The 23,094-nt window shown below is 39.3% G+C and overlaps 1 protein-coding gene across 6 annotated transcripts in view; it reads right to left on the reverse strand.

The window, feature by feature from the left end:
* The window catches only part of BCAS1 (brain enriched myelin associated protein 1), a 95,941-nt gene that overhangs the window by 10,358 nt on the left and 62,489 nt on the right, over nt 1-23,094 (reverse strand). For 2 of the 6 annotated variants that reach the window (XM_063075733.1, XM_063075725.1), the window contains 3 exons: nt 19,497-19,538; nt 11,909-12,082; nt 4,674-4,739 (listed from right to left, as the gene is read on the reverse strand). The exons of 1 other annotated variant lie outside the window; for it this stretch is intronic. In XM_063075733.1, coding sequence (XP_062931803.1) covers nt 4,674-4,739; nt 11,909-12,082; nt 19,497-19,538 — 282 coding nt within the window. The remainder of the gene's footprint in view (nt 1-4,673; nt 4,740-11,908; nt 12,083-19,496; nt 19,539-23,094) is intronic. 3 more of the 6 variants (XM_063075740.1, XM_063075748.1, XM_063075758.1) reach the window with 3 other exon arrangements.

A 23,094-nucleotide genomic window follows, 5' to 3' on the forward strand; every position in this document is an offset into this window, starting at 1 on the left:
TTACAATCCTGCTTGGTTCCTACAATTTGGAGGGATGAAGCTATAAAATCCAAAATTCTGGAAAATGCTGGATAAATTACAGATAACAAAAAAGTCTGTTAGGAAGTAGAAACTCCTTTCTCATAATTTACTTAACTGAAATGCCAGATAGATAATGTAAAGACTAAAAAGGTTAGGGGTAAGAATAATCACATGGAGACCCTATTTCTCCAGCTGTGAAAGCAACATAGGTCCAAAGAAATACTTCTCCAGAGTGAGAAAAACACCAGTTGGAGCAATGCTGCCTTCGATGTTGGGGAGACAATATGGAGTACGGGGGACTGTGGCAAAGTGAAAGTCACATATTCTGTCCAAAGGGAAGGACAATAGTGGCTCAGACACCAGGTAGGCTTGCAGCCCCAGTGCTGTCAGATCTTCTATTTTTTCAACGAAAACTTGAAATTGAATTTCTCTAACTGCAACCTTTCAAATATTTACTTCAAAAGTTTTAAAGCCTTGATCATGGCAAATAACTAGAACACCAGTATCCTTGTGGGCCACATTTGACCACCAGATACATGTGATGACCTTGATTCATAAAGTTAGTTATGTATTGTCCCCAGGTAAAAATTTCTATGACAAAGTTTCAGTTTTGATTGAGAAGGCAGCAACCAAAGGAGACATGTCACTTCACATCAGAGAGTCAAGCACACCCCTTAGAAGTACGAGAGGAGACAAGCTGATGAAGCTCCTCAGTCTCGAAGGTTTTCCAAGGTGGCAGCATTCGGAAGGTAGACGTGCTCAGGGAAAGACGCACCAGACATCCCGTGCACCCTGAGATGCTGTCCTGTAACTGCATGTCTGAAGTCCTCCTGGCAGAGTCCAGCCACCAAAGCTGCAGCAAATGCTAAGCTACGGGTGTCCAAGTCCCAGAGACAGCCCAGAGCAGGGATTGGCTTTGGGATGACACAGAAATGCCCACCACGATGCTCTTCAGAAAGGCAGAAACCAGTGACTCTGTCCAAATGCCTCCATTCCTGTTGTGTGGAAAATTTTAAGATGTGGTAAGTGGCTAAGGCTCAGTGTGTGGGGTCAGAGGGACCTGGCTTGGCCCTTGTTCTGTCACATCCTTGCCATGTGACCTGGAACAAACTGATCACTCAGTTTCCTCATCTGTATGGAAGTAGTAAAAGAAATGACACCTAGCAGCGCTGTGAGGATTAACTTGGCTGAAAATGGAAAGCCTATCTGGCACAGTGTCCAGCACAAGGGAAAGGCCACACATAGGGTGACCAATCACGTGGTTTGTCTGGGAGTGGGGGTTCCAAGACATGGAACTTACAGTTTACAACCAGCAAAGTTCCAGGCAAACTGGGACAAGTTGGTCACCTTGGCTTAACGTTTCCAGCAATTATTCTTTTTAAGACAAATTGTGCAGATCTGAGTGCCTAGTGCAGACAAGGCACTGGGTAAATAATTGCTGAATGTTACATGACAGAGGCCCTTGTGCCTCTCTAAACTTGCCTCCTGTCCCTTTTTGCTTGCACTGCTCCAGCCACACATCTCCTTTGGTTCCTTGAAGAATCTTATCATCAAAACATGGCTCCACATCTGCGTTTACTTCCACCTGGTATACTGCCAGGGTCTCAGATGATGGCTGCTTCTTTTCTATCAGGTCTTAGCTCAAATGTCACCTTCTTGGAGAAGCAGTCCCTGGTTGCATGGTCTAAAGAAGGCCCAGCCCCTCTCATGGAATGCTGCTTTATTTTATTTATATTTGCAATCATCTCAGGGATTTCTTTGTTCATTTGAAAATGCTCTGTCTGTCTCCTTCCAGTGGAAGGTGAGCTCCAGAGAACAAATCCCTTTCTCTTCCATTGCTTTATCCACAGCACCTTGGGTAGGGCCAACATATAGCAGGTCTCCATTAAAATGTGTTGAGCAAATGGCCAGCAACTAGCCTTCCAAATGTTTCCAAAAAATTTTCCTTCCCAAATCACTGTGGGGCAGGAAGTGGGAAGTATCCAAAAACCAACAGCTCTCATTGGACATTGGTTTTTTTCAAGAGGGGAGCTTTTGATGAATAGTGGCCATTTACTACATGGTTACCTCATTCCTATTAAGCTTAAATTTTCTTTTTGATGGCTTAGAAACATTAATTTCTGAAGACAATAGTTGGCTGTCTCCTTTCTTTACAGTAAGCTAGGAATCTAAACTGTGTGATGATTACTTTTTCATTAAATTCAGAAGATTAAAAACTTTAATTGGGGTTGGACTTGGTCTCAAAACTTACAACAAAAATTATTGACATCTGAATCATCTGAGGTTATCCTCTCCTGGAACTTAGAGATGCTATCATGGAAACATTGCATTTTATTTGGACTCTGGAGGCCAACCTCGACCAGCAGTGCCTTGGGCCTCTTTTCTTAGAAACATCAACTAAGACTTTTATAAACCTGGGAGGGCACATCTGAAAGGGGCAGAGAATGTCTACTCCCAACCCCCCAAATTAAAAAAAGCATTTGGGGCTGACCCCATGGCGCACTTGGGAGAGTGCGGTGCTGGGAGCGCAGCAGTGCTCCCACCGCGGGTTTGGATTCTATATAAGGATGGGCGGTGCGCTCACTGGCTGAGCGCAGTGTGGCCGGTCACAAAAAGACAAAAAAAAAAAAAAAGCATTTGTCGGTCCAGCCCCATGGCTCACTCGGGAGAGTGCGGAGCTGGGAGCGCAGCGGCACTAGGAGCACCGAGGCCGCAGGTTCGGATCCTATACAGGGATGGCCGGTGCGCTCATTGGCTGAGCGGGGTGCAGACGACACCAAGCCAAGGGTTACGATCCCTTTACCGGTTGCAAAAAAAAAAAAAGCATTTGTCATCTCCCTGTGAGGACACCCTAGTCTCCTCAAATCTGGATCCAAGGCCCTGGAAAACAGAATTCTCAGATGGATTCTCAAAACACTCCTAGATGAGTGTAAATAGAATGGTGTTTCTTTCCGGCTCATTCAGGTTTTCAGACTTCATTCCAATTTTAGAATCACCAAAATATTGGCATAGCTGTTTCACTGTAGGATTTCAGATGAAATATAAAAATATATTTGAATATTTCTTTTTGAATATAGTAAGTTTATCATGTCCCCCAAGTAGTAACCTTTGGGAATTTTGTTTCCAATGTGGTCTAGAGAATGGGTTTGGGGTCCAGGCATAGTATATACATTAAAAAAGGGAAAAGAAAAGTTAAATGTAGTAAAAACCAATATTTTCCCTGTTGAAATATGTAGGATAAACCAATTATTATGGAAATAGAAATACCGTAAAGTGTTTACAGCCATTGCTGTCAGTTTGTGTGTGTGTGATATGAGTAACGTTACAGAATAGTAATTCCCTATCAGAAGCATATCAATGGTAACAGAGAGAAACTGCTATGGACTGATTTATGTCCCCCCCCCCCCATTTGTATATTGAAGTCCTAATCCCCAACGTGATTGTGTTGAAGTAAGCAAGTAATTAAGGTGAAATTAAGTCATAGGGTGGGGCCCTGATCTGATAGGATTAGTTAGTGTCCTTGTAAGAAGAGACACCAGAGAGCGTTCTCTCTCTCTCTCTCTGCCATGTGAGGACACACCAAGAAGGTGGCTACCTACAAGCCAGAAGAGAGCCCTCACCAGGAACTGAGCCCTGCTGGCCCCTTAATCTTGGTTTTTCCAGTTGCCAGAACTGTGAGAAATAAATTTCTGTTGTTTAAGCTGCCCATTTTGTTACAGCAGCCCATGCTGACTAATACAGCAACTAACATTTATTGATCCCTCTGTACTAGAAATGTTCTACATGTATTGATTCCTCTAAGTATGACAACCCTACGAAGCTCCATTGTACAGATGAGGAAGCGGAGGCACTGGGAGATCTGGTAATTTGAGTCACACAGCTAAAAACATGGCTGTGCTGGGATTTGAGCCCAGATGTTTGAGTCCACAATTCAAGCACTTAGCCACTTCTCTGTGTTGCCAAAACTAGTAGAAGAATATTTGATGATACTTTTGTGGAGGTGTATTTTTAAATTAAAAAGGAGTGCAAGTTATAAAATAGGGTGTTGTGCATGATTTCATTTTTAAAAGACATATGTAGTTATAAAAATCCCACAGCTATGTTTCTTTAGAACAAAAGAAATATATTCTTAGTGAACTATGTGACCCCTGTCTTTCACTAACCTATTCAAGAAGTAGCTCCTACTATGCACTGGGCACCATATGACATGACAGAAAAATAGAGGAGGCTCCTCACACCCCACATGTTCCAGGCAGGAGTGGGAAGGGGCAGAGGAGACAAATGAATTATGGCAGGTTGTGACAAGTGCCATGAAGTCAAAAACAAGAGGTAGTGATGAGAGATAGGGAAGGTCTCTTTGAGGAGGTGACATTTATGGCAAGATGTGAGGGTTAAGAAGGAATTTTCCATGTGGAAAAGAGGAAAGAGCATGTGTGAAAGCCTTTTCTTTGATAAGAAACAGCTGAGGAACTCTGGTGTGTTCATGCTTGAGTCCGCAGAGCCCAGCACTGTGCCTGGGACATAGCAGGTGCTTCATTGAGAGATGCTAAATGAGTGGGCTGTGGCTGAAAATTGCATTGAAAAGGAGGCTGGAAAGAAGCTAAGAACACGTCCGCTGAACCCACCACCAAACTGAGCTCAAGGTCACTTACTTGGCAGCTGGAGTCTTTCCCATTCATTTCTTCAGAGTGGGTGCTCCCTCCGTCCCCTCTCACTGACTACAATGACAAACAGACAATGGCCTTTCAGCTACCACAAGCACAGCAACATGGAGACTGCAAGGAAGTTCTGAAATAGATGACCTCAGTCATTCATTAGTGAGATTCAGGATCAAGGCAAATGGAAGATCAATGGCAAATGTATTACTCACGAGGGACATAGATTTCCACATGATCTGCAACCAGAGTCTGATTAAACTCAGGTGTTGTCCTCCAAAAGTAGTGGCAACAACAACAAAATCCTAAACTCTGGGATTAGATAATTCTTGGATAAATAAACGATGATGGAAATACTAATGTGGGAAACAGGAGGTGGTTGAACATTTTGCATGAATAAGTAATTGAATGAACAATTGAACCATTGCTAGCCTTCCATTACTAGCTTAACATTTAGGCCATGGGTGTTTTGTTGTATTTAGAGATATGAGTTACACTGAGCATTCCATTTTCCATCTTTTATCGCCCTCTATAGATACTGGCATTTGTGGCAGGGCTGGATGGGGCTGAATTCAGAGCTTTGGCTCCTTGAACTCCATTCTCTAAGCTAACCACTGTTCTGCAAATGTGATTCCAGGACCAGCAACTTCAGCATCACCTGGAAGCCTGTTGGAAACATAAATTCTTGAGACCCACTCCAGATCCACTGAATCAGAAACTCTGGGAGGTGGGGCTCAGCAGTCTGTTCTAACAAGCCCTCCAAGTGGTTCTGAGCTGTACACAAGTTTGTGCATAACTGTTCTAAGATAACTGGCCATAGACAAATGCAGACCATACTGGAGTCTGTGGTCTCAGCTGTGCATTTAGTAATACCCCATACTTGATGCTTGATAAAATACTCAAGAAATCTGATAATGAATTGCTTAGTTCTTTATCAACAATACTAATTTTGGTCTAATCTCTCAATATTAGGTCATTCTTATTGTGTCCTCCTCACAGATATAAAAGAAGAGCAGGCAATGGGTACTAAGCAATGTGGGGCAGAAAGGAAGACTCTAGGTTCCACTGTTATTACCTTGGCTGTTCTCTTAGATGGTGGCAAAAATTCACAATACATGTACTAAGAACAGTTCAAAACATTGAAGGAACTCAAATACGTTTCGACTGATTAATATGATGTGTCTCTGTTATCTATGTGTCTCTGTTAATACATGGTGCTCATATTATTAGAGACAATAAAAATTATTATATATGAAGGCTAACTTTTTTAGTCGAGTGCTTACTAAGTGCCAGACACCAGGCCAAATGAGATACTTACTTGCATTATTTCATTTATTCATCACATCAGAACCTTAAGATAGAGGAATAAATAGTTTCACAATTTTACAGGCAAGAAAATGGAAATTCAGACACACTAGAATGGGTCGTGGAACTAGCAGGTTAGAGAGGCAGGACTGACAGTGGGCAATAACTCCATATTTCATACTCTAAGTGACCCCCCACACACAGCCGCCTAGAGGGTAGGAGGTACCACTCAAGCAACAAAAGTTTATTGAGCACCTACTACAAAGTTGCCTAATGTTAGATTAGGCAAAATGATATGGGCTTGAATAAGATGGAGGTTAATAAACCTCAGTTAGTGACGCTTGTGGGATATGCCTATCCTCAGGGGTCAACCGTGCTCCTTCTTAAATATTGCTTAAATATTGGTGCTGCTGTCCAATTCAGAAGACTTGACTGGGACTATCAATGGTTTAACACTGTATGGGAATTTCTATGTCCTTTTCTACCCCCAAAGCTACATTTACAGAGCTTGACATAGGGTAGAACCTTGACACATGCTTCCCGGTTGGTTAGGAATGGAATCAGTGGTGTCTGGAAGTTCCGTGTACTTTTCTTAGGGATATCATTGGCTTTCACCAAGGTTTTCAGTACAGAGGCTGATAAGGATTGGTCTGTCCTTTACATAAAGACCAGCCTGTCCTCCAGATAAAGTTTAGATCCATTGACACGGAAAGTGGTTTTCCTTCCTCTGGGTCTTCTGCATTGTTCACAAGGGCCAGTTGCTTGAGAGGGTTTAGAAAAAGAAACTGACTCTCTTGGTCATTGCCTCCCTCCCCGTGAGCAGCTCCATCAGCCTTTCCATCACAGCTGAAGGTTCTGACACTGGGATTCCATTCAGCCTCCAGCATTCCTTCCTTCCTGCCTGTCTTCCTTCCTTCCTTCCTCTCTCCCTCCCTCCCTCTCTTGCTTCCCTCCTTTTTTCTTCTCTCTTTTCTCTTTTCAGAGCTCTCTTTCAGAGACAAATCAAGATAATCCATGTTGGGCTTTGTATCTGAAGGACCATAACCACAGAGGCTTATTTTTACCAGCTTTCAAAAATAGCAAAGTTACTATTTAAAGAGAGTAAAATTCTTTCAGAGATGATTTAATACTGTGAAGAGCAGTTTGAAGACTGTTAAGTAGTTTCAGAGATTTTCCAGCATGATACTGAGCAACTTTCTTTATAGAGTTTATTTTTATTCATGAGAGTCAAAGGTGAAGCACTCAGCCTGCAGTTTTGAGATGGAATCTAGTTGTGGCATCCAAGCCTTGCATATTAATGAAGTCATATTTTCTTTCTTTCATTGTGTCATGCATTCCTATAGCTTCATACCCTGAGGATGTCTGAACCATCTCCAATATATATCACTTAGATATTCAGCAGAAATGTTTGGTGGTCAGTTCACATTTCTTTGAAAGACATGTAAATATATTTTGATGGCAATCTAATTCAACCAAAGTTAAAAGAATTGGGATGAAATTTTAAAATATTGTGAATATATCAGCAATGTTCTTTATTAGATCAGCCTCATTACAATACACCCAGGGAACTAGATCTACTGGGAATTTCCAGAATCAACAAAGGTTATGAGTCCAAGCTATGTGTTTTACCAAGGTGCTCACTTGAAATGGAACCAGACAACTCAGACGGAAATACCCAGCCAAGGTGAATTTCATTTTAGTGACAAATACATTCAGAAAAACAATGCCCAAGCTTTATGTAAACCATGTGTTAATTTTTCTCTCTTTTGCCCTGTTGTAATTCTAGTGCAACAGCCCAGCACATAAAAATAATGTTTCAGTGGAAAACATTACTAAAATGGGGCTTCAGGTGATCCTACCTCCACATACCCTCAAAGATAACCAGCTGCCAAAATCGCAGGAAGCAGCAACTACACGGGCAAAAGTGTGAGTTTTAGCATCAACAAAAATGACAAAACAAAAACTTGAATTTGAATTCCGATTCTGCTGTTTACCAGCTCTGGGACCCTGGGCAAATTGCTAAAGCGCTCCCGAGTCCTCGGTGCCCTCACCCCCACGGTGCGGCAGTGAGAGGGTCTGTTTCACAGGGCTCTGTGACAATAAATGAGGTAGTGCATGCAGTGCGCTTAGCACGGTGGCTGCCACGTCACGAGCACAAGGTAAATAAGCGGTGGCTATTGCTGTTCTTGTTACTAATAACCAAGAAGTGCCAGATGACTACAGGGCAGGAAGGAATGCAAGTCACTGGTTTAGACAGGCACTGCCCAAATAAGTGCTTCTTTCAGAAACCCTTTTTAAAACAGCACATTGGTATTCATATTTTAATACTCAGGGAAAAACTTGAGATCAAGAACTTTGGCTAGAAGACTCCCGATTTTTGTTTCACTATTACCATTATAAACCACTCTCTTTTTTTTTCCAAATAGTAAATTTCAACAGGTTTTAGTGGATTTACTAGACTGAATGTAATCAACGAAACAAAACAAAAATCTTCATGGCTGTCTACTCATTTGGGCCTTTAATTTGCCCAATATTAAAACTCACAGTTTTTCTCTAAGCCTGAGAACAGTTTTTTAACAAAGGTTTTCTTATAAAACTAATGGTTCAAAGAAAATGACATGAAGAGGATTAAACGAAACAACGTATGTGAAAAGAGTCTGGAGGAGGAAAGCACTTTTTAAGTGCGAGGTGTTACAGATATTGACAAATTATAAATCTGTATCTATGTATTTCTATCTACCACCTTTACGGTTTCATATGCCAACCTGGTTTGTGCATACATGAATACAGTACCCTACCCACTCACTTTATAAAAATGTACTAGCACCTCAAATATTCAGTTTCTTGACATACAGCCAAATTAATATTTATAAGAATATTTGTCTATTTAGGGCATGACAGATGTCTTAGATATTCCTTGCAATTATTTTGAAATCCTGTAGGAGCCCATAGGATTTTTGTGAAGTAGTACAACTACATGTACTAAATGAAATGTTAGAACTTATGTGACTCTTTTTTTCTTTTTTCTGAAATATAGTTATTTGAAAAATTATATTCTTTCTGTTTTCATTTTTACAAGAGGTTAATTTCTGGAAAGAAACAGATTTCTTTAGAAACAAACTGGGCAATGTATTTATTTAAAAAAATACTCAACTGATAGTTACTTTGCCATGGAATACTAAAATCTGTTATGTGAAAGAAACTTGAGAGGCAAAGAATAGAAAGTAGAAAATCAATGATCTGATGAATGGAGAAATTGAATACATAACAGAACAGAGGTTTTGCAATTGAGTTTTTTCTTCTATTAAATTAATTATTTTTTTTAAAAAAAACCTCATATTTTGCTATCTAAAATTAGTTTAAAACATTCACTTATTTGGCTCAAAAAAAAAAAAAAAACCCCAAAACCCCTTAGTAATAGGACAGATGCTATCTCTATTTTCAAGGCCATAGAGCAGATTTCTTTTTTTTTTTCCTGCAAAAATCCAAAGACTTTAAATCAGTATGGAAGCCCCAAACATGTTACCAAAAGTGTTTTCTGAAAATAATTGCTGGAGCTGATTTCCAGGAACCTACCCAATGGGGATATTAGCATACGTGCAGAAGCAGGTGTACAGGGATCTTTGTGCAAGTTAGCGAAGCAACTGAGATAGTCTGTGAAGACACTTGGTATGTGCACACTGAACATGAGGCTAGAGTTAAAACTAAGGGTCTGTTTTCTTCATTAGGTTTTGTTCCACATGAAGGCACAGACTGTACCTGTTTATACTTAGGGGATATAATGGACACTCAATGATTACTTGTTGAGTAAGTAAAGAAATAGAATGCAAAAAGTTGTAAACAAATCAAATGTCTATCAATAGATGGTTAATCTGTGTAGGATAAATCCAGATAATCTAATTCAAAGAAGTTGTTATAAAGAACAAGCTGGTTCTGTGTCAGGGATTACAAACTCAAATACCCACAGAGATAGGGCCAGTAACATAAATGAGTGAGCTGGGCTGGGTGTGACAACAGGGAGTGGTGGGGATTTTGGTAACTGGAAACCCATATTTTTTGTGTATTTGAATTAATCACAATGGTAATATAATGTTATAATGAAAACAAAACAGAAAACAAGACAAGAATGATTAGAATATCTGGAATTTTAGGAGCAATTTCCAAAAGGAAAGAAGGGTGTTCAAGCTCCCAGCATAACCTTTTTCATGGGCAATAGGTGATAAGAAAAACAGACATTATAAGGTCTGACACTGAATCCACTGAAGATGACCTGAAAAAAATGTGTTCTCTCCTACCTCTATCCCTATCCTAAGGATAATCACTTCCAAAGAACTCTTTTTTTCCCCAATTTGTTCCCCTAACAGTTCCAATTTACCCAGTTTGTACTGCTCGAAAATTTCCCCACACTCCAGCTAACAGATCGCTCTGGGGGATAAATTTAAGTAATATGGAACCTCATTCAAATTTAAGAATTTGTTTTGGATGGACGCAAAGAGTGGTTTACAGGTTTCGTCATGCTTTATTTGGAGTTACTTATATTTTCCCCTCTTTTAAATGAAGAAGCTTCATGTTGGTTGTTGGGAAGACACTGTCATTCTATTTGCTATTTTTTTCTGTATCTCTCAATTCCATCTAGAAATGGGAAAGCTGGTCACCCTTTACTATGATGAGCTCTTTGGAGATTCTATTTATAATTTAAAGGAGTTGCCAGAAACAAGCCAAATATTCTTTTCTTTCCCAGCTTCATGTAAAAATTGGTTTAAAAATCTCAAATTTTGATCCCCATTTTCAGCACCAAATTGCAGAGCAAATGGCCGGAGTACTGATGGGGTTTGGGCCATATGGATTGCCCACTCCTTACTCTACACCTTTTACTCTATGAGAATATTACAAGAAAAGAAAATGATTCCTGTCAACAATTTCTAACAGAATTATTTCTAATATGTCTAAACTTTCACTGGCAAGGTTTGTTTTGCTTTGCTTTGTTTTGTTGTGTGGACTAGAAAGATTCCTTAACAAGTTGAGCCTGTGAAATTGGAAAGTTGCTTTCTCAGAGGATTAAACTCCCAAATACTCCTGAAAATAAAGGCACACTATAATGAAATTCTTGTTTTTCATTAAAAGAGAATTTAACCAATGGCCTTTTACATGGGTTTTTGGTTTTTGTCCTCCAACTAATTTAGGTTTTGTTGTGTTATATTATTTAAGCTCCTGGCTGTTTGATATTTGATGTGCATCTTTCTTCATAGACTCCAAAAGATGTCTGTCTACATTCTTTCCATTTTATACCAATTAAAAGCATGTAAATTCACCAGCTAAGATATATATATATTCACTATTAATATATTATGTTGTCATTTTCTTTTTTGAATTGTCTGCAAGTCAGCTGTGTCAAATTTGTGTCATTCATGTCACCTTCAGAATTTTTGCCACATCAGTACAAAAGTTGGACTATTAATATGTAATCCTTAAAAGATGCTTTATGTTCTTTATGTAAATAAATGTATTTCCAAAGGAACCTTCATATCATTACCAAAGTAAGAAAAGCAATATCATTTGCCACCAACAGAAGGAAACTTTAAAAATAGATAAAATTAGAAGTAAACAATAATAATAATAATAATAACAACAACAACAACAACAACTCCTCAGTGGACACTGTTGTCTGCCAAAACTTGGGACACAAGTTCAGCTCTTTCTTTGTTAAAAAGGGAGTTAGCAGAAGTTAAAGAAGAGTTAAAAATTATTAGCAATAAACTGAGACTTTCTATAATTAAATCATAAGGGTGAAAGGATATTTTCTCATGGCAAAATTCATATTTCATATATATCACCTATAATTTTATCTCATAACACCTGTGGGTCCTTTACTCGCAGAAGCTGATTTAGCTATTGCACTTTCTCTGTGCTGGAAGCAAGGGGCTTACCATTTGTCTGAGAAACACCAGCAGGGAGGTTCTCGGTGCTTTGCTTTCTTCTCTTTTGGGCTTTACTTCTGCAGGCTCAGGTGCAGCATCTTCTTCTTCACTGAGATCCACTGTTTGTAAAGTTGATTCTACTTCCTTGGGCTTTATAATCTCTACTGGTGATTCACACACCACCTGGATTATTTTGCCAGGTAATAAGAAAGTGAAAAAAAAAAAAAAACATTCCCCCAAAATGTGTTTTATAAAGTGGAGTCCTGGTTGCACCCCTGTCCACAAAGTAGCTACAGGTTTGCATCTATAACCATTTCTACACAGGCACATCTTCAAGAAGTAACACTCAACTTGTATAATGTGCTCTCAAACAGCCAGTTTCTGAACTGCTAAATAGACTGACAGAGAAGTGGTAAAATTCCTTTCCCATGGAAGTGTGAGGCATAGATAGAAGAGCCCTTTTGGGGACAGTCTTTCAGAGCATTCCCAATGTCCCTTCCATTCTAAAGCCCCCCTCTTTGGTCTATTACAAAGGTGAATTACACCTGGCCTGTGTAGAAACCAGAAATAATCATTTCCTTATGCGTCCAGATTTAAGAGACAGTGACCTTGACACCTTCTGTTTCAAAGCTAGTTCCCCTGCAACTGTAGAGAAACTGTCTCTTTGCAGGAAGAAGAGTATAAAAGCCACTCAATATAGCCCTTTCAACTCCTTCATCAACTCATTCCCACCTCACCCCAGACCAGTCCTTTGTCTTTACTACTTAACTGAAGTTTACACTTTCAGAAGAAAAATGAACTTGGCAAGAAAACTATGGCTAAGTTTTTTATGGCCCCCAGCATGGTACCTAGTGAGCTCAGAACCCCCTGAGTGTCTGTGGGCAAAAAGGACAGCCAGGAAGGGGGGCCTAGTGGAGGGTCCCATTCACCCATGCTCAGATTCCAACTTCTGTTCTTTTGCAGCACCTCACTCTGTTTGTGCGGGGGGGCGGGGGGGGGGTCACAGCAGGGACAGTTTCTGCATTTGCATCTCCTCTGCAATGGGACAGAGTTAATTGGCCAGGAGAAGGTTTTGCAATTTCTTTGTTTGCTCAGGCAGGGGTTGGTAAACTACTACCAAATCCAGCCCAGTTTCTGTTTTTGTATGTCCACCTAAGCTAAGAATGGGATTTGCATTTTTAAACGGCTGTAAGAAAATTTTTAAAAGATGAAAAATATGAGACAGAGACCAAAAATGGCCTACAAAGCCTAAGATATTTACTGTTTGGCCCTGGACGCCACAAGTTTTCCATCCCCTGCCTCTGAGGACAGCACATTAGAGCGAAAGGCATTTGTCTTTGCTAGTGCCAGACCCCCAGTTTCCTGAGTCTTTTTCTTGATATCAGAGGCAGGAGAAGGGGACTCAGGTTTTTTCCAAAAATACAGTATGCTTTTGGAGAAACCATTTTCCTTTCCTTCATATGGAATATGCCATTAATTTGCAAATAACCCAAATTTTCCAAATCAAAAAGAACCCTTAATTTCTGTATTGTCAATTGGCACAGGGAAGTGCCCATCAACAAATCAGCATGTAGAACACTCAGAGATATGGCAATTAAATGACAGCAGTCTATCCCACCTACATTTCTTAAGATAGTGACATGATTTCTAGTATTTTCCCTCTGGAAACAAATGTCTAAGCTGGGGAGTTATAAACTCTAAAGTCCCCAGGGGGTACTATCAGCATAGACTGATCAGATATGAGACAGAAAGGAGTGGTAGGGACTGTGGTAAACTAAAGTCAAGTTGTCCCATCTAAAGAAATCACAAGAATAAGAACACTGGATTGGCCAAATGAAACATGTTTGTGAATAAGCTTCTGCTGCTGGGCTGCTAGTTTTCAATGGGGGCCAATCTTTAGGAAACCAGGCTGTGACTGAAGCCGAATGAGAAACTGGGATTGGCAGTTGAACACAGACATGAATTTCTACATCTAGGCCCCAAAAGCATTTCTGAGAAGCAAGCATCAGCCTCAAGAGTCTTTGGGGTAAGCCTGAAATGTAGGCAGTCTGACGTTATGATCATAGAGCAATGCCTGCGTCTAAATCTTTACCCTGTGCGTACTCTAATTTACAGCCAGTACTCAACATCTCTGTGCTTTTGTTTTCTCTGTTCTCGATGCGGACCATATACAAATCAGAAAGTCTTATTTTGAGGATTAAATCAGGCAATACATGTAAAATTCTTAGAACTATGCCTGACACACAATAAACATTCAATTAATACTAGTGGTTGTTATTTGTGTTAATATTAGAGCTATTTAGTCCATAGGCATGAATTATAAGTATTCACCCACCACACCTCACACATGTCTATTATTTAGAAATGATTCTATTCATAACCGCCTCTTACTATGCCTGGTATTATGAAAGATATTTTTTATATATAATCTCAAGAAATAGTTAGAAAGATAGCTCAGGAAAGATAATATTATCCCTATTTTACAAATGAAGAATCTGAATGTTTGAATGTCTTGACTAAAGTCACACCACAGATAAGTAGCTATTCCACTGAGGATGGCATTGTTTTGCCTGTTACTCAATAACTAATAGTGGCTTAACCAACAAGACATGGAACAAGCTTAAAAGCAGGAAGTTCTGGGGTTGGTTTAGTGGCTCCACAATATCTCTAAGAACCTTGGCTCTTTCTATCTTTGGCTTTCCATTCTTGGAATGCTGGATTTTCATCCTTTTGTTACCTCATGGTCATAAAATAGCTGCCACAGTTCCAGGCATTACATCCTCAACCCAATGTCCTGAGATAAAAAAAAGTCAGAGCAAAAATATTTGCTTCAAATGAACTTCTGTATTTTGATCTCCTACCTCAGTGTACATAAATTTTGTTGGTCAGAACTAGATCACATCTTTACTCCTAGGCTATTTATTGGTGAAGAAAACAGGATTACTGATTTAGACTAATCGTGCTCAAATACTCTGGGGTTATAATAGGTTCCATCTTTGTCTAAGATCAGGGTAGAAGGGTGGAGGAATGAAAAATGGCCCTTAAGTAGGTAACAAACAGAGTTTGGCTTGTGGACTCTGCAGAACTATTGGCTTGAGGCTGCAGAACTATTCTGTCTTTGAAGTAGTGAGTTCTTTTTTTGTGTTCAAGGGCCTGGAGGGAAAATTACTCATATAATAAAATAATTAGATTGTATGGCAATAACTTTGTAAATTAACTTTATTTGAATGCCAATGGTTCCCTTGCTGGACCTTTTCAAATGCTGAGAGGTGTCAACTCAAAAATCTGAGGCCACAATTTTCCAAAACGTAGCTATTTCAGTAGGCAAAAAATGGGACTTCTAGAGACTTCCATTAACTTTAAAGTCAGGCCAAAAAGTTTGTTTTCAGTAGCCAGGGAAAATCTGCTGACATCCAATGTGGAAATCCAGGACAATATGGACTAAGTAAGGATCTGATTTACATATACAGACATAAGAATTCAATTTTTATTTGAATAGTTTTCTGATTTCCTTCCAGGCCAGGACTTTGGAAAAAGTCACCTCCTATTTAGAACATATGACTGCATCTGCACATTTAAATTTTGGGTATGATGGACATAATTAAAATCAGATTTGTGCTGTATTTTAGAATGAAAGCACTCTTGCTTGATTTTAGCAGGGGATATGATGTACATTGCATGAAGACAGCTGGTATATTTAATACAGACAATACACATTTCAGTAAAGGGCTTCACTTTACTGCCTCAAATTTTGTGCCATACTTACTTTTGAAATTTGCTTTCTACAGTTTTTACTAGAGCTGGGGGTTTTGGAAACTGATTTATAGCAAAATAGATTTCCTCCACTTACATTTCACCCACAACGTAGTAATATTGATATTAAAGGTATTAATTTTAGAATATTTTAAAAATTATTTGGGGGGGATTTAGTACATGATTGATTACAAAGACTGTGTGAAGATTTTTTTTCTTATCCTGCAACTATTTTCCCTCATCTGTTTACAGCACCCCAATTTCGCTTTGGGGGAACAATCCTTCCTAATTTTAAGATTATGTGATTCAGATGAAGCCAACTGAAAAGGTCTAAACCCATCAACACAGTCTAGCTCCTTGACCATGTTGGTTTTCATGGATGGCAGGATGTAGCAGAATGAATTATTTTCCCAATTATTCATCCACCTTCCTGTCAAAGAATGACATATCTGTGACCACAATATCTGGGTGACTTGCTTCAGTGAGTGGAATGTCAATTGCTATGATGTAAACCATGGCTGAGCAGAGCTTTAGGAGCATTGCATGGTCCACCCGTGGCACAGTTATCTCTTTGCCACTAGAACTGCATGTCCCTGTGGAAGGGGCTGCTTCTGCACTCTAGATCTCAGCAAGAAGCAGCAACTTTGATCGGTCATAGCCGACTTACAGCTGACCTGTAGCACAAGTGAGGAAAATAAAAGAAATCTTTGCTGTTGAAAGCCACTGACATTTTGGGCTTGTTTGTTACTGCAGTGTATCCTGGCAAAAGCTGACTGATTGAGCCTATAAATGCATTTGAGCCAATGAAAGAGAATGAATTCCAGGCCATGTAGGGTTGCTACTGGACACACCTCTCCTTTACTATGGACTGGGTGATGCGATGCTGGAAATGTTGCCAGGCCAGGAAAGCTAAGCCAAGGGAGAGCCCCAAATCAAGATTTGTTTGAAACCAAGTCTACTTTCTAGTGATGAGAGACAGTAAATTTCATCTTCTTTTTAGTACAGGTTGAGTTGGGTTTTCTTTCACTTGTAACTAAGAGTCTACTTATTAAGAGAGATAAAAACCAGAAGTACCTGTTTCCTTGATCTTATAGGTCATTGGTAAGGGAAGATTTTTCTTTCATTAGTCAGAACATGAACTCAATTAACTAAGGGCCAAAACATTTTTGGATTACAACAGAAGGCTTTAGTCATTTCTATAGTGAAGATAGATTTTATTTCCAATAAGACCAGAGCCTCATTCTCGAAAAAGCACTAAACTTCCATGGGCTTCAAAAGTCTTATTTTTCTTTTCATGAAAAACTTCTGGGAATGTTAAAAGTCCTCAGTCCTTTGTTTTGTAAAATGCAGGTGGGTCTTGCATTGGTGGATAGATTGGTTTTGGAAAGTTGTGGATAGAGAAATTTGAAAAATAAACTCAACCATATTCTGGCCAGAATTTGCTAGCTAAAGCACTCCTGTATCACGGTTAATCACATCTAATTGTCCAGTTGTGAGGGTTTAGAGTCCTGTTTATTGTTTGATTAATGCTGTCTCTCATATTGGGGAGGAGGAATATATTTTACATATTGCTTCACTCCACATGGATACTGAGTCAGCTGAGAGCTGCACAAGGGGCCTTCAAAAAGTTCATGAAAAGATTCACATTATCTTTTAATTCCATTTTTTCCTGTGTTTGATTTCACAAGTAAATATAATCACTGATTACTTGGAAACACTCACTTATGATGTCTCCTACTTACTAACAATTACCACAGGTGGCAGCAAACTTTTCTCCCAAAGGGTCCTGCCAATCACAGGGCCTCTGTTGCAACTACTCGACTCTACACCTAGGGACAAAGCAGCTACAGACAATATGTAAAGGAACAAATGTGGCTGTTTTCTAATAAAACTTCATTAGTAAACACTGACATTTGACTCTTATATAACTGTCACGTGTCACAAAATATTCTTCTTCTTTTGATTTTTTCAACCATTGAAAAATGTAAAAACCATTCTTAGCTCGTGGACCACCCAAAAAAAGGTGGTGGGCTGTATTTGGCCCGTGAGCTGTAGTTCACTGACCCCTGAATGACTGAGCTTTTCCTATATTGCAGGCACAGAAGTAAGTACGTTATGTGCATTTTCTCATTTAATTCTTACAAGATCCCTACTGGATAGATAATTTTATTATCACTATTTAATAGATGAGTAAACTGAGCTCAAGACGTGGCACAGCCTGGAGATGATGGGGCCCAGATCACAAGTATTTATCCTCATTCCCTGAAGATGAAATGTTGAACCTTAAACACAGAAGTGAAATGTGTAGGGCCAAGCAATTTAAAGCAATTTTTATCATGCTTCTTTAAAAAAGATTTTGCCTCCTTTTATATCCCTTTCAGCTTTTGTGTTATCTTTTGGTATCAATAATTTAACTCTCAATTCATATTTGTATTTGTGTTTTAAATTTCACTCTAGAAAATGAGTTATCTTCTGTTGAACTATTAGAAATCAACTTTGCATTTTAGCATGTGAGCCGTAGGAGACACAGAGTTCCTCAGACAAGCAGCAACACACAAACATGCAAAAAGAAGTTTCTCTTCAGAAAACTCAGAACTTCAAATCTAACTGATGCTCTGGGTTGAACCCACAGCTTCTAAATTTATAGTTCATGGAAACAAGGTTCATGGAGTTCCTCCCTTAAAGTTGCTGAAATAGAGACTTTGACTCTCTAGAAAATAGCCAGGAAATACATGAGAACTTTCTAGAATTATGAGAGATCTGAGCTTTGCTGAGCTACTAAGTTTGGCTCAAGAACAAAAGGAAGGAAGGAAGGAAAGGAAAAACAAACAAACAAAACAACAAACAGATTTCAAAATTTTTTCTTCTAATGAGAATCATAACATAGCCATTCTAACTTTCATTCCACATCACGGACAACATTTCAGGAATGTGTTTGGATTTTCAACATTCGTTCAGTTCCAGTAACTAAATAAAAATGAAAACACACACCCTATCCATGGCAAGTAAACAAGAGCCAAACATATTTTGCTTTGCAAAATGATAATGTTCAGTTTCTATCTTAAGGAGCTATGATTCACTTATCCTCACTTAAATTTTCCGAAGACTGTTTCTTTCAGGGCAGAGAGCTGCTGTTTTGTGTCTAAAATTCATGAGGCCGATTTATTAATCTTCCTGGAAGATGTTTTAGAAAGATATGCTTTTGTGGTGTTTCATATAGCCGTCCCTTCAGACATGAATGTACTGTCTTAAAAGTTTTGACCATCGCTCTAGAAGATTACAGGCCAGAAAGACAGTGAGGCTCAACCCACTCGTTGCAGGCATAGACCTGTGGAATCAGCTCTCCGGCCTGGGACTGACAGTCTCAGCATCTATTGCTGAAAGATGGTTTCATGCCTGATGCAACTACCTATCCTGGGTACCACCCAAAGTTAGTAAGAATCTGGATCACCATGGAAATAAAGATGAAAGAGCAATCAAGGTAGAATGAAGCAGAAGATGCCACCTCATCATCCCTTAAGGAGGAGCAAAGCTGTTCTTATGCATAGTAGACACTTTCAGCCCTTAGAAGATAACAAATTATAAACATGCATGATCTGATTTTGTATTTATTTTGCATGATCTGATTTTGCATCTATTTTGCATTGATTCAATGGGAGTTATAAAAATTCATCCAGGGTTATTCTCCACTGGTCCTTAATCACAGGACAGGGTGAAAGAGTCTACAGCAGATGAATGACACTTGAAGCATGCATGACACAGGATCCCAGAGCTGAAAATGCCCAGTGGTCCAACTCGTGGAAGATGAGAGTAAAATGATTCTGTCATTTAATGCGGAACTTACATTCTCCTCTGCACCTGTGGGAACTGAATCCTCTTTAACTGACTGAAGGAAGAGAAAAATAAAAGGGAGAATCAAGATGTTACCAAAAAATGTTACATAAAAGCAAAGCATTAGTTCAGCTAATAAACCTGTGATGTAATTCTTGGACATTGAATCTTGTATGTAGACTTTGTTCCAAAAAGAACTTGAAGGAGGCCTACAAAAATGTAAACAGTATAGCAGATAATATGAATTAAGTTATGCATTTTAAAATGCAGCGAAAGGAAAATAAACATACATTTACAGCTAGGATACACATACAGGAAAAAGAGGGGTTGCTACAGAAAACACAAATCACAAAGTCTTGGCTATGGGTAAGCAACACATTTGCCTTTATATTTTCTAGTAGCTGGTGAAAAGAGGGAAACAGGATTAATTACTCAATACAGTCACTGATAGGTACAAACAAATGAGCAACTCAGGAAAATTATGGTAATATGAGGGTACTCAAAAAGTTCATGGAAAGATTCCTATTTTAATTGTATTTTTCCACTAACTCTTTTTTTGAGGGGTGGTTAGCTGGCACATATGGGGATCCAAACCCATGACCTTGGCATTATAAGGATGTGCTCTAACCAACTAAGCTAACCAATGAGCCCTCTACAAACTTTAAAAAATTCCCTCACAAGTCCAAAAAAATTCATTCCTTGGCCCATGTAGAGCTAGCAGGCACCATGATACAATAGCAGGGTCTGCAGCCTTATCCTGACCATAGCACAGTGGTCAGCATCAGCCCTCAAATGGCCAATCTCATAATGTCCAAGTTCAATTTGGCTAAAGCCCTTCTATGGAGGGCCGAGGGATGGATCCAACACATCCAAATCCAAACACTGTTTTATTCCTTGGGGTAATTCTGACATGTGCTGTCTTGCCCCAAATAGGAGAGGAGTTAATCCCAGATCTATCAAACATCAAAGCCACAATCATTGTTATCAGTTAGCCAAGAGCCAGCTTTGAAGGTCACTTTTGCATTTTGCCTTCAGCAGTTCTTAAACTTTTTTGGCCTGGTAGGCAGTGGTATGTGAGATTCATTTGACAGATCTGGACCAGAAAAATGAACATAAAATACTTTGCAAATAAGTTCCGGGTGTTTATACACTTGGATTCCAGGTTAAGAACTCTTCCCTATATCCATTTTGTCACCAAGTCCTGCTCCCTCACACTCCCTGCCCTTTAAAACATCCAGTGGGCGGGAAGAGAGGAAGTGATATTTACAAATATATCTTCTGCACTAGGCACCTTGCATACATGGTCTCACTTAAAGTACCCCCAAATCGTAAGTATTATGATCCTCATTTACACAAAAAGAAATAAAGGCACAGAGAAGTGAAGTCACTTGTTTGGGTTAAATAGTTAGGAAGTGGTGAAAATATTTCTAGGAGCCAAATTTCTCCCCTGCTACGATGACTTCAAAAACAGAAACACATTTTTTGGTGACTGTGTGAACTTCTTTCTTCATTCACAGATTTACTATCTCCCTAGATTAGATCTTCAACTTGGACCATTTATTTCTATTTGAAGTTTTCCTGGGCACAGAAATGTCCCTGAAAAGGATTGTGGCATTTCTTCTGATTGCCAGGAAATTGTACTGCATTCAGAAAGAATTTGCAAGTAGTGATACTTTCTTGGAACTATGCCCCTTCTCTCTAAGACCAGTAGGACGCTATTTAATACTGAAAACAGGTAAACAATCAAATGATATTTTAAAAGCAAGACCTCCTCAAGCCTGACACATGAAAGTTTCAGGAGTTATTATACTGTCCACATTAGGCTGAGAAATCCTCCCTCTATTTGAGAGCAGCACTTCTAGGTTTTCAAGTTTCCTGTTCCATCTGGTTGTAATGAGACTAGTTTGTATCTTTGATTTCCTGTGTCTGGAAGGTTCTTGACCACTGGTGGCTCACTGTATTCCAGAGGAAACTGGCAGCTTGGTACAGGTGATGGTGAGGAACAGGAGGAGCTCCTTCTGAACACTGATGTTTCCTTGATCATCACTACACTTTCAGATTTCCAGATGTTACTTACGTTTTGAAAATTGGCATTATAAATATTGCCTTCTTCAAAAGGAACTGCTCTTTTATATTTTTCAAGTCATACTATCCAGCAAAACATTCCTTATTTTGGGAATTAGTCCAGTCTGTCACTAATTTGAAATTAGTCTACCACACTTCAGTAATTTTCATGCCATTTTTAGATTCTTCACTTGTCCATCTACCACCCATATTTAGTTGATATTTTTCTTTAAATAGATTATGTTTCTACTTAAATATGTTTTAAAAGAAGATGTTTTATCATTACAGTAAATATAATATCAACATCCTTGCTTGTAAATAGTAGTGTATATTAAAATAATTGCAATGAATAAAACAAAAACACTCATTAAGTTCTAATTATTTTTAACTCTGTTAAAAAGGGAGATCAGCAAGCATTAGTAAAGTAATGAATGCCTGTTAATATCAACAAGAGACTTTCTTCTTAATGTCACCAGAAGAATTGGAGTAGAATGGAAAAAGCAGATAACTTTGTCCTATGTAACCAATGTCAAATGTTTGTTTGGGCTGTGTCCAAGAACCACACCTAATCATTTTGAACTTTTTTGAACATTTGCACACTGGCCTACAAGTGTTGCCATCATGTCAGCAGTTGTTGAAATATCCAGGTAATATAAAGATCCAAAACTGGATAATGAGAGGCCAGGTTCCAGTTCCCTTTTAGTGTTTGGCATATAAAAGAGAAAATTTGCTCATAACCAAAGTCTAGAGCACCATGGACTGTGGAGTAAGGTTTGAGTTCAGTGTTTTGGTTATACAACCTTGGGCAAGTTAATCACACTTGGCTGAGCCTCTTGGAAGGTGTGTGTATTGGGGTGGGGGAGAGATAACTTGAACAGTGTCTGTAATTACGGTTCAGTCATCTATAGGCTTTTCTAGAAGTAAGGGTGTATAAAGTGAGGAAGAAATAAAGATTTCAAAAATCTGAAGATGGCTTGGTAAATAACTAGTAAAGCCTTAGGGATCATGGGGTGGGGGTGGGAAGAAAGATTTCAAGAAATGGACCCCAGAAAGAGAATTCACCAGTGGAAATAAGAACTCCAGGTGAATTAGCTACCTCCAGGGCTGCTGTGGGATAGAGGTTCTGGGTAGGATGCTGGTGGCTGGTAAAGTAACTCAGTCCAGCTCAGCTACACTTGAATTGGGTGTATACTGTGGAGAAAAGGGGCTGTATGGTTGCTGAGGGTGGGTCTTGTTAAATGGTGTTGCCCTGGACCCAAGCAGCTGCAGTGGGATTCTCTTCCCAGAGTGAGCATAACATAGAAAGAGATGGTTTCCTCCCTGCTACCTTGCAAGTGACAGGTGAACTATGGCAGGCTTGTGAGGTCCAATGGCAGTGATGGGGGGCACAAATTGGCCTGGATCTTCTCCTTGTTGGTTCTGGTGGCAGCAGTGTGACTCAGGGTGCTTACCCACAGTGTCATATGCCAGTCCAGACTGATTCATGATCACCTGTCTTGGATTCCTAGAACTATTTAGGCAGAATGGGTGGGGATATGGATTTATTT

This window comes from Cynocephalus volans, chromosome 1 (assembly GCF_027409185.1).
Source record: "Cynocephalus volans isolate mCynVol1 chromosome 1, mCynVol1.pri, whole genome shotgun sequence".
Lineage (NCBI taxonomy): Eukaryota > Metazoa > Chordata > Mammalia > Dermoptera > Cynocephalidae > Cynocephalus > Cynocephalus volans.